The following is a 13131-nucleotide window of genomic DNA, read 5'->3' as shown; positions in this document are numbered from 1 at the left end:
CACTGAGATGCAGACATTGTCACACACAGGTAGTGACACTCCGTCTGCGTCTTGACTCTTGTGTACCTGACAGACTTGTTAGTTTCACAGTCAGGAAGAACCCTCCATTATGTTTCTCTATATATTACTGTCAAAGACCAGAGGAAGCAAAACCACCGTGACTGCCAGTTTACCATACCTACTGTATGCATATGTCTGTACTTATGAATACAGAACTATTAACACGGTATATGCATGCATACATATGTATCTGAATTATTATCCGCGCTCTGTCAGGTCACTGGTTTTATTGGGCCAGAGGCAGACAACACTGGCTGGCTGAGGAGTTTGCTAGTGTAATTGTTTTTTCCTCTCATCTTTTTGCATGTTCATTAGGGCTCTGGGGCATTCATGTACGACTATGCCGCCTCGGCTTGGCTCGGCTTGGCTCTGAATCAGTGGCTCAGTCTGTTATAAAGACGACACAGGTGTGCTCACACATGCGGGCACACGCGTGCGTACGTAAAACTCAAAAACACACAAACGTAACACTCGCACACACGAACAGAACACTCCAAAACACACACGCACACACACAAATTAGCACTTGAGACCAATCAGAAGGTTGTACATGATCTGAGACTGTCCTGATACAGAGGAGTATCAATTATGTTGAGAAACGTCTAATGAAATCACTGCCTCTATGGCTGACAGAATGTCAAGGGCTGTTGAAATTACCAATTGAGGGTAATTGTTATGCCAATCCAAAAATATATCTCTGATGAGAGTGAGAGATGGACAGGGGGCAGAGAGGGAGAGGGAAAGAGGGAGGAGAGAGAGATGGGAGGGGAGAGAAGGAGAAAGAGGGAGAGAGAACGAGACAGGGAGGGAGAGAGATGGGGAGGGAGAGAGATAGAGACAGGAGGGAGAGAGAGTGATAGAGACAGGAGGGAGAGAGAGTGATAGAGACAGGAGGGAGAGAGAGCGATAGAGACAGGAGGGAGAGGGAGCGATAGAGACAGGAGGGAGAGAGAGCGAGAGAGAGAGAGAGAGACTGGGAGGGAGAGAGAGCGAGACTGGGAGGAAGAGAAAGCGATAAAGACAGGAGGGAGGGAGGGAGAGAGAGAGAGAGAGAGAGAGGGAGAGACTGGGAGGGAGGGAGAGAGAGCGAGACTGGGAGGAAGAGAAAGCGATAAAGACAGGAGGGAGGGAGAGAGAGAGAGATGCTAAACACAGATTGTGTGAGGCAGTACAGATAGTAGTGTGGTGAGCTCTGCCTAACCATACACAATACAGGTTGTTTAGATCCAGTGGGAGCTCACACCATTTCATCCAGGGAAGAGGCTGAGTCTGCAATACGTTCTGATATTAATTGGGGACAAATGTCTCTTTGGTTAAAAACAAGTACCACATTTTAAAAGTAATTAACAAATAAAAATAACAAAGTGAAATCAATGAAAATACAAAATACAAAAAGGGAAGTCCTTGGCTTGTTGACGCTCCCACAGTAGTATGGGCTCCCACAGTAGTATGGGCTCCCACAGTAGTATGGGCTCCCACAGTAGTATGGGCTCCCACAGTAGTATGGGCTCCCACAGCAGTATGGGCTCCCACAGTACTATGGGCTCCCACAGTAGTATGGGCTCCCACAGTAGTATGAGCTCCCACAGTAGTATGAGCTCCCACAGTAGTATGGGCTCCCACAGTAGTATGGGCTCCCACAGTAGTATGAGCTCCCACAGTAGTATGAGCTCGCACAGTAGTATGGGCTCCCACAGTAGTATGAGCTCCCACAGTAGTATGGGCTCCCACAGTAGTATAGGCTCCCACAGTAATATGAGCTCCCACAGTAGTATGGGCTCCCACAGTAGTATGGGCTCCCACAGTAGTATGGGCTCCCACAGTAGTATGAGCTCCCACAGTAGTATGAGCTCCCACAGTAGTATGGGCTCCCACATTAGTATGGGCTCCCACAGTAGTATGGGCCGTAGTAGCAGTACACTTGAGAATGGGCCATGGCGATCATTCAGAGATCTAGGGGAGTCGCGTCAAGGCCACCCACAACAACAGCATAAGAACTGCATCTGTATCCTGACTAACTCAGTCTATCAGTCTATGTTAAATCTTCAAGAACAAAAGCAATATGCCCAAGGACTAAACCAAAACCAAATCATGAGGGTGCCACAAAGGAAATAAACAATACAAATAATAACTATTTTAAAAAACTCACATTCGCTCCAGTGCTCACTAGCTCCACTAGGCAACACACTCGCTCCACTAGGCAACACACTCGCTCCACTAGGCAACACACTCGCTCCAGTGCTCACTAGCTCCACTAGGCAACACACTCGCTCCACTAGGCAACACATTCGCTCCAGTGCTCACTAGCTCCACTAGGCAACACACTCGCTCCACTAGGCAACACACTCGCTCCAGTGCTCACTAGCTCCACTAGGCAACACACTCGCTCCGCTAGGCAACACACTCGCTCCAGTGCTCACTCGCTCCGCTAGGCAACACACTCGCTCCACTAGGCAACACACTCGCTCCGCTAGGCAACACACTCACTCCAGTGCTCACTCGCTCCGCTAGGCAACACACTCGCTCCACTAGGCAACACACTCGCTCCAGTGCTCACTCGCTCCGCTAGGCAACACACTCGCTCAGCTAGGCAACACACTCGCTCCACTAGGCAACACACTCGCTCCGCTAGGCAACACACTCACTCCAGTGCTCACTCGCTCCGCTAGGCAACACACTCGCTCCACTAGGCAACACACTCGCTCCAGTGCTCACTAGCTCCACTAGGCAACACACTCGCTCCACTAGGCAACACACTCGCTCCAGTGCTCACTAGCTCCACTAGGCAACACACTCGCTCCGCTAGGCAACACACTCGCTCCAGTGCTCACTCGCTCCGCTAGGCAACACACTCGCTCCACTAGGCAACACACTCGCTCCGCTAGGCAACACACTCACTCCAGTGCTCACTCGCTCCGCTAGGCAACACACTCGCTCCACTAGGCAACACACTCGCTCCAGTGCTCACTCGCTCCGCTAGGCAACACACTCGCTCAGCTAGGCAACACACTCGCTCCGCTAGACAACGCACTTGCTCCGCTAGGCAACACATTCGCTCCGCTAGGCAACACACTCGCTCCGCTAGGCAACACACTCGCTCCCCTAGGCAACGCACTCGCTCCCCTAGGCAACACACTCGCTCCGCTAGGCAACTCGCTCCAGTGCTCACTCACTCCGCTAGGCAACACACTCGCTCCGCTAGGCAACACACTCGCTCCAGTGCTCACTCGCTCCGCTAGGCAACACACTCGCTCCGCTAGGCAGCACACTCGCTCCGCTAGGCAACACACTCGCTCCGCTAGACAACAGACTCACTCCGCTAGGCAACACACTCGCTCAGCTAGGCAACACACTCGCTCCACTAGGCAACACACTCGCTCCCCTAGGCAACACACTCGCTCCGCTAGGCAACACACTCGCTCCCCACACACCCGTAATTATACCACCCAGGGCCATGCACAGACCTTTAAGGGGGCAGGTGCTCAAAATTATCTGCCTGACTACTTGTTTGCAGTACACACCGAAAACATGAGATCCACGAAAATAATCAGATATTGCATAGTCTATATTGATTCAATTATGGTGGCTTCATTTTTTCCCAATTTTTTTTTTATTTATTTCACATTTATTTAACCAGGTAGGTCAGTTGAGAACAAGTTCTCCTTTACAACTGAGACCTGGCCAATATAAAGCAAAGCAGTTCGACACATACAACAACACAGAGTTACACATGGAATAAACAAACGTACAGTCAATAACACAATAGAAAAAATCTATATACAGTGTGTGCAAATGAGGTAAGATTAAGGAGGTAAGGCAATAAATAGGCCGTAGTGGCGAAGTAATTAAACAACTAAACACTGGAGTGATAGAAGATGCAAAAGATGAATGTGCAAATAGAGATACTGGGGTGCAAAGGAGCAAAAAAAGAAATAACCATATGGGGATGAGGTAGTTGGATGGGCTATTTACAGATGGGCTATGTACAGCTGCAATGATCTGTGAGCTGGAATGACAGCTGATGCTTAAAGTTAGTGAGAGAGATATGAGTCTCCAGCTTCAGTGATTTTTGCAATTCGTTCCAGTCATTAACAGCAGAGAACTGGAAGGAAAGGTGGCCAAAGGGGGAATAGGCTTTGGGGGTGACCAGTGAAATATACCTGCTGGAGCGCGTGCTACGGGTGGGTGCTGCTATGGTGACCAGTGAGCTGAGATAAGGCAGGGCTTCACCTAGCAAATATTTATAGATTACCTGGAGCCAGTGGGTTTGGTGACGAATATGAAGCGAGGGCCAGCCAACGAGAGTATACAAGTTGCAGTGGTGGGTAGTATATGGGGCTTTGGTGACAAAACGGATGGCACTGTGATAGACTGCATCCAATTTGCTGAGTAGAGTGTTGAGGCTATTTTGTAAATGACATTGCCGAAGTCAAAGATCGGTAGGAAAGTCAGTTTTACGAGGGTATGTTTGGCAACATGACTGAAGGATGCTTTTTTGCGAAATAGGAAGCCGATTCTAGATAAGATTTTGGATTGAAGATGCTTGATGTGAGTCTGGAAGGAGAGTTTACAGTCTAACCAGACCTAGGTATTTGTAATTGACCAAATATTTTAAGTCAGAACCGTCCAGAGTAGTGATGCTGGACAGGCGGCCAGGTGCGGGCAGCGATCTGTTGAAGAGCATGCATTTAGTTTTACTTACATTTAAGAGCAGTTGGAGGCCACGGAAGGAGAGTTGTATGGCGTTGAAGCTCTTCTGGAGGTTAGTTAACACAGTGTGCAAGGAAGGGACAGAAGTAATACAGAATGGTGTCGCCGCCATCGATAAAAGACAATACTGTGCAGCCGTATTTATCGACCTGGCCAAGGCTTTCAACTCTCTCAATCACCACATTCTTATCGGCAGACTCAACAGCCATGGTTTCTCAAATGACTGCCTCACCTGGTTCACCAACTACTTCTCAGACAGAGTTCAGTGTGTCAAATTGGAGGGCCTATTGTCCGGACCTCTGGCAGTCTCTATGGGGATGCCACAGGGTTCAATTCTCGGGCCGACTCTTTTCTCTGTATATATCAATGATGTCGCTCTTGCTGCGGGCGATTCTCTGATCCACCTCGACGCAGACGACACCATTCTGTATACTTCTGGCCCTTCCTTGGACACTGTGCTCACTGACCTCCAAACGAGCTTCAATGCCATACAACACTCCTTCCGTGGCCTCCAACTGCTCTTAAACGCTAGTAAAAACCAAATGCATGCTTTTCAACCATTCGCTGCCTGCACCCGCCCGCCCAACTAGCATCACCACCCGACCTAGAATACAGGTATGTGGATTACTATAAATACCTAGGTGTCTGGCTAGACTGTAAACTCTCCTTCCAGACTCATACTAAACATCTCCAATCCAAAATCAAATCTAGAATTGATTTTCTATTTCTCAACAAAGCCTCCTTCACTCACGCTGTTAAACTTCCCTTAGTAAAACTGACTATCCTACCGATCCTCGACTTCGGCGATGTCATCTACAAAATAGCTTCCAAAGCTCTACTCAGCAAACTGGATACAGTCTATCACAGTGCCAGCCGTTTTGTTACAAATCACCTTATACCACCCACCACTGCGACCTGTATGCTCTAGTCAGCTGACCCTCGCTACATATTCGTCGCCAGACCCACTGGCTCCAGGTCATCTATATGTCTATGCTAGGTAAAGCTCCGCCTTATCTCAGTTCACTGGTCACGATAACAACACCCACCCGTAGCACACGTTCCAGCAGGTATATCTCACTGATCATCCCCAAAGCCAACACCTCATTTGGCCGCCTTTCCTTCCAGTTCTCTGCTGCCTGTGACTGGAACGAATTGCAAGAATCTCTGAAGTTGGATACTTTTATTTCCCTCACCAACTTTAAACATCAACTATCTGAGCAGCTAACCGATCACTGCAGCTGTACATAGTCCATCTGTAAATAGCCCACCCATTCTACCTACCTCATCCCCATACTGTTTTTATTTTACTTTTCTGCTCTTTTGCACACCAGTATCTCTACTTGCACATCATCTGCTCATTTATCACTCCAGTGTTAATCTGCTAAATTGTAATTATTCGCTCCTATGGCCTATTTATTGCCTACCTCCTCATGCCTTTTGCACACACTGTATATAGACTTTATTTTCTCTACTGTGTCATTGACTTGTTTGTGTTATTGGCTTGTTTATTGTTTACTCCAAGTGTAACTCTGTGTTGTTGTCTGTTTTTTTTATTTTATTTTTTATTTCACCTTTATTTAAATGACTTAAATTTAACCAGGTAGGCTAGTTGAGAACAAGTTCTCATTTGCAACTGCGACCTGGCCAAGATAAAGCATAGCAGTGTGAACAGACAACACAGAATTACACATGGAGTAAACAATTAACAAGTCAATAACACAGTAGGAAAAAAAAGGGGGAGTCTATATACATTGTGTGCAAAAGGCATGAGGAGGTAGGCGAATAATTACAATTTTGCAGATTAACACTGGAGTGATAAATGATCAGATGGTCATGTACAGGAAAATATATTGGTGTGCAAAAGAGCAGAAAAGTAAATAAATAAAAACAGTATGGGGATGAGGTAGGTAAAAATGGGTGGGCTATTTGCCGATAGACTATGTACAGCTGCAGCGATCGGTTAGCTGCTCAGATAGCAGATGTTTGAAGTTGGTGAGGGAGATAAAAGTCTCCAACTTCACACGGCTTTGCTTTATCTTGGCCAGGTCGCAGCTGCAAATGAGAACTTGTTCTCAACTAGCCTACCTGGTTAAATAAAGGTGAAATTTAAAAAATAATAATAATAATATTCATAATCTTCTAATTCATGATATATGGCTGGCTGGCCTGCTAGTGGCTTGTGTGTATATTTTTGAATATGGTAGTTCGCTAGAGTATAGACTACCTGTGTTTAGTTTAGTAATTTGAAAGTCGGAACAAATGCTGGAACAAAAAGTTAGCATGAGAAGGGGGTGACCTGGGGAGCTCTAATGTACCAGAACGCTTTCTAATATGATCTTCTTTGGGGTCGGTGTCCCATCCACGGGATGGTTGATCTAACGTAGGCTAATGCGATTAGCATGAGGTTGTAAGTAACAAGAACATTTCCCAGGACATAGACTTATCTAATATTGGCATTCATTCTTGTTAATCTAACTGCACTGTCCAATTTACAGTAGCTATTACAGTGACGTAATACTCTGTTATTGTTTGAGGAGAAGCCCCTCTCATAGGACCACTATAAGCCCTTGGCGGGCCACTTTTGGATCTCTGGCGTTCAGCCTCCACTCAGAGGACAGCTATAAGCCCTAGGCAAGCCATCTAGCCATGAGTTCATTTGAAAGACAATAGCAAGGAATTTCTCTAATCTAAGATTCGGCCTGCCACCTTACAGCTAACCACAGCCAGCCAGAGGCTGCAAGCTGTTTCAGTTGTTTCTATAAATACCTTATATTTGTTTGATTTTAATTTGATTCAATTTATATGTCAATTTAAAAACACAATGAAACCCCACGTGGACATAATGCATTTACAATCATTGAGGATGACAGGAAAAGTGATACACCTAATAACTTACAGTTTAAGAAAATATACGATATATTGATTATGCCCAAAAGTAGCCTACATTATTGCCTTTGATTTAGTATACTATATATTTGAGGCAACACAAATGGTTTCTTTCTAGCAAGAAATGCCACTCTCGAAACCGTCTCACCCACCTGAGGAAAGGTGTTGATCGCTAAGTACAGTAGGTGCAGCACCTCTTAAACACCACAGAAGAAGCTAAAAAGCCTCAACATGAATTTAACTCGATGGAGGATGGTAACCAAGTTTTCAAACCTGTCTTCGATACAGACCAGTAGCTTTTTGGAAAATACTATTCCACAGACGTTTGGAACTAAAGCACAGTTTAATTGTTTGTATTTATCAACGAAAACCCGAACAAAAATGGCACCCATTCAGTCGATATAGATAGATGGAGCACCAATTAGCTAGCCTGGATTTTGAATCATGCATGGAAAGACAAGAGTGCCAGTGCCATTTGTGGGAGACAATAGACCTCATTAGCTAACAAACTCACCCCATTCCGTACAAATGTGCGCAACCGCAACATTCAAATGAGGCTACAAAGAAAACGAATGGGACTGTAGCGACTGTGTTGACTTCCAAATCGGGGGTGTGAACTAGGTTTCTATTCAAGCGTTGATCGACATGGTAATGGGTCTATAGTATTGGAGAAAAGTTGAAAAAACTGACCCTCCGTTACATCGGGACGTGTCATGTCGTAACGTACAGCACGCATAAAGCAACTATTTCTGTCTTACAATCTCTCTCCACCAGGTGTAGCACTTCTCTCATCCTTTAAAAACAAGAACTGGACAGTGACGGGGGTAAGGGGGATACCTAGTCATTTTATTCGTCATCATTGCATGCGATCATCATTCTCAAAGCCGCTGTTTACTTCTAAGATCGCTTTAGCACCGCCCTAAAAACTCGATTCAAATTCGACACAAACCTTCAAATAGGTATGTAATGACACATTATATTAACTCTTTATAGTGTTTTATTTACATTTTAGAGGTGATAAGGTGATAAGTTGGACAGATTTTTAAAAAGACCCGACGGGGCTCATTGCCTGCTTGAATTATGCAGAAACGGGCATTATGTTGGAAAGGGGAGAAATTGTGCTTTACAATGGTATTGACATTACAGTTGATCTGGAACTATTACGTTTTGGGGGCGCTAAAATAAGGGCAAATGTACGGACCAAGGTGATGTACGAGTTTACGTTAGCTAGACATTTTTAGGGGGGGTTTCACCAAACACAAACACATTTGAACATTTTTCTCATTTTTAGTGCTCATCTTTTCATGCACCAGATTACTGCCTTCCTTCATTTGTGAGTAGTTTTACTTGTGTAGCATTAACGTCAACGAGGTAAATAACTTTTGTTAATGTTACTTGGCTAGCTTGCTAACATTACGTCTGGCTAGCTTGCTATTGTAAGATGGCTGGCTAGCTTGCTAACGTTAGCTAACTAGCTAGAAACAATAACTTGGCCATTGCTAGTTAGCTAAATGATGGCAAATGCTGTTAACTTGGCTAGTTTTCTATCTGATTGTGTCCTTGCCAAATTACTTAGCTAGCTAACTTGCTACATTAGATGGTTTGCTAGCTAACAACAGTGACTACTGTTATATGTAGCTATGTAGCTAGCTACATTCAGAGGAGAAAATAGCCCCTTTATTCATGTATTTATTCACCACAGCACCATGTGGATGTGATAGCCATGGTAGCATGTAACATAACATTTACGTAGCCCAGATGAGACTGTCTATCATTCTTGCACAGTATTTACTTAAGTTCAATGTAAAGCTATTGTTTCAAACTGGGCCAGGAGTGAGACACTACAGCGGGCCAACGGTGCCAACTTTGGTCCACAGTGATGAATGTGGCTAAGAACATAACTGTTACCAATTTAAAGGGTAGGTAGCATTAATGGAATTGCATTGGTATACACATCAAAAGTCCCAATGCAAAGTTACACCTCACTTTTCTATTTTTCGAGTTATACATAAAACCGATAAGAACGCCGAAGTCATGTTGGAAAATGTTTTTCTGGAATGTAATATGGACGATCTGGCAAGCCAGTCTATTCCCTATAATGTAAACTCCAGCAAATTAAACCAAATCTTTTGCACTCGTGACTATTAGTTTCAATGACATTTTCAGCCAACTTACAAGCAAATACCTTATGAAATTATTATAACATTAGCCCTACGAGGATAGGCAGTAACCTACAGAACAAAAGTAACTTGTTGTAGGTGCTTGTGCAGCCGGTGTACTACCAATAATAACAACATTTCTCCCTTTATTTTTAGAAAGTTCAGACATGTTGCCTACAGGCAGTTTATCAGCTGGAATTGGGGCTATCTGGGGACGTAAAACCATGTTCCAATTCCAGCGTGTGCAATCAATGGAATAAGAAATAGGTTCCCAGATGAGGAGAACATGCCCTACACGGGCTTCAAGTAACCATAATTGACAATTGTAAGAATATATGCTATACCAATGCTAGTACATCACTTTGTCATGCGTCTTTTCTGGGGGGAGGGGGGTCACATTAAATGTTATGGTCACAGTCCCCATAAAAATTATAGTTAATATACATAACAGTAATAATACAATTAAGAAATACAATAAATGATTTTAGATGTTTAGACATTTTTTTTCCGGATGATTGAGTTGAGATCTCTGAAAAGCTTGGCGGCAGCAGCAGAGACGTGAAGCGTTTGGTGTAAAACGTGTCAAGGGGCCCAACGTCTGATGAACATAGACCCGCGTGCGGGTGTGTAGGTGTGAAGTTAGGCTTGTTAGAGGCTCAACGTGATGCTTACACTTATCCAATTATATGTGTATTAAGGAAGAACTCTGTAACAAAACCCGAATGAACAGTTACATCTCTACCCTTGCGGACACACAGGAATCAGCTGTGTTGAGAGAGGAGTCCTTCCATCTACTGTCAAGACTAGATCTTCACAAATTTTCTTGAGGGCTTTGATGGTGCCGCTCTGCTCGACATCCCATGTCTTGAGGACTGCTGGCTCAAGGTGGTTATGCCGGTGATGGAAGAATGTGCTGCGGTGAATGGTGGCCACTCTCATTGCCGAGCACTCGGAGGACTTTGGTTGGCATACAACCTGACACCAAAATGTCAGCAGAAAGGAGCAGATTGCCTGCTGGCACCCTCCTGAACATAGGTTGACTAGACCATTGCCTCACATGCTTGCACAAAATGCAGATCTGTGTGATGTTGAGAACTGTTGTTCTAGCTGTTGACATAGTCCCTGGACTCTCTGCACCTCACCCAACACAGATTTGGAAAAGCTTCATCAGTTGGGCCTGGAACACAATTAACTTATTTTCCTCGTCTGGACTGGCTGAGGCCTCAGGCTCCCAAAATATGTCAGACATTATTATAGCATCAGACATTTTTTCAGACGCTATAGGCTAAACAAAGTTGTGTTCACAATATATACATATAAATATGCACACCACTACTCACTCAATGATCACTTCATCTTCCTCATCCTCAGCTGGGATGTGGTCCTCATCCTCCATGTCCTCTCCATCGCCATAGATGGCCTCATTCGCCTCCTCAAAACCCAGGTCCATATCTTCATCTTCTCCATTGAATGTGCATTACACAAATTGGGACTACGCCATAGCGTTGATTGTTTGACATCCGAGACATATTTCAGTATGTGCACACATATTACATCTGCTCAGGTTTTATGACAATCAATTATTGGGGGGGTGTATTATGATTTATTATTTTACTATACTATTTGTGTTCTATGATTATGAATGTTCATGTGAAAGTTTTTATTTAGGCTTAGGCCCTTTTGTTCCCTTGGGTATCAAAAAAGTATATCTTATCTCACAGACTAATATATCAGCCTGACGTAATTTATTCATAAAGACTAGTTATCATAATTTATCACAGCATACAAGCAATATCATATAATCTAGCTAATATCTCAAATAATATGCTATATTAGCCAGATCGCTTTAGTTGTTACCTAACTGGCTAAACGTGAATTAGCTAGCTAACTTGCCAATTGACCTAGCTGGCTAGCCAGCCAACATTTGGTGGACAATTTTGGGCGCTCAACTTTTGCAGTACAACTTTTGGTATGCAATGCAATGACATTGACCATCTGCAAAAATAACATTATCTGACGATAGCTAGCTAGGCAAGCTGGCTCCCATGTCTCCATCCCAGCAATGAGTCGACATGTTTTGGAACACATTCACAAGTTGACAAGCTGAATAAGCTTGCTAGCTAGCAGAGATAGAGGCTATGACACATTAGCTAAATTACAGTGCATTCGGAAAGTATTCAGACCCCTTGACTTTATCCACATTTTGTTACGTTACAGCCTTCTCCCAAAATTGATTACATTGTCCCCCCCCTCCCCCTCAATCTACACACAATACCCCATAATGACAAAACAAAAACAAGTTTAGAAATTTTGGCAAATGTATCAAAAATAAACAAAACCGAAATATCACATTTACATAAGTATTCAGATCCTTTACTCAGTTCTTTATTGAAACACCTTTGGCAGCGATTACAGCTTCAAGTCTTCTTGGGTATGATGCTGCAGGTTTGGCACACCTGTATTTGGGGAGTATCTCCCATTCTTCTCTGCAGATCCTTTCAAGCTCTGTCAGGTTGGATGGGGAGCATCGCTGCACAGCTATTTTCAGGTCTCTCCAGAGATGTTCGATCGGGTTCAAGTCCAGACTCTGGCTGGGCCATTCAAGGACATTCAGAGACTTGTCCCGAACGACTCCTGTGTTATCTTGGCTGTGTGCTTAGGGTCTTTGTCTTGTTGGAAGGTGAACATTCACCCCAGTCTGAAGTCCTGAGCACTCTGGAGCAGGTTTTCATCAAGGATCTCTCTATATTTTGATCTGTTCATCTTTCCCTCGATTCTGACTAGTCTCCCAGTCCCTGCTGCTGAAAAACATCCCCACAGCATGAGGCTGCCACAACCATGCTTCCCCGTAGGGATGGTGCCAGGTTTCCTCTAGATGTGGTGCTTGGCATTCAGGACAAAAAGTTCAATCTTGGTTTCATCACAAGTTTACCACATTGAACTTTCCTGGTTTATCTCCATCACTGCTGACACTCTCAATGTACTGGTAGGTTGGTAGGAAACAGAGGTTGCAGGCTTCACATTGGTACAGCACCTGGTTTCAGTCGGAGTCTCATTCCGGATCCTGCCTTCCACTGGTTATAGCCATTGAAACCTTCTGTGGTGAAATGAGAATTGCATACAGTAGATGTGCCGATGGTTCCCTTAATCCAATTCGCTCACTTCAACCGGACAGTCCGGTCCCAATTCAAAAGCTCAATTCTCGTTTTTGGGCCACAAATGAGTCATAACCCCGTCCTGAGATTTCCCCAAAAAGCTGTTGGGTCTAGCTGCTGACATGGAAAACTCACTAGCTTGCTCGACTACCACTAACAAA

At 44.4% G+C, this 13131-nt stretch overlaps 1 protein-coding gene across 1 annotated transcript; it reads left to right on the top strand.

Annotated features, from left to right (window-relative positions):
* Positions 1 to 1491: 1491 nt before the first annotated feature.
* On the top strand, positions 1492 to 10125 carry LOC135572071 (acyl-[acyl-carrier-protein]--UDP-N-acetylglucosamine O-acyltransferase-like). Its single transcript, XM_065019079.1, has 2 exons — positions 1492 to 2065; positions 10055 to 10125. The coding sequence occupies exons 1-2, from the start codon at positions 1492 to 1494 to the stop codon at positions 10123 to 10125; spliced, it is 645 nt and encodes a 214-aa protein (XP_064875151.1).
* The last annotated feature ends 3006 nt before the right edge of the window (positions 10126 to 13131 follow it).

The sequence above is a fragment of the Oncorhynchus nerka genome, linkage group LG6 (genome assembly GCF_034236695.1).
Source record: "Oncorhynchus nerka isolate Pitt River linkage group LG6, Oner_Uvic_2.0, whole genome shotgun sequence".
Taxonomy (NCBI): Eukaryota; Metazoa; Chordata; class Actinopteri; order Salmoniformes; family Salmonidae; genus Oncorhynchus; species Oncorhynchus nerka.
This window is presented reverse-complemented; position numbering and strand designations above follow the sequence as displayed.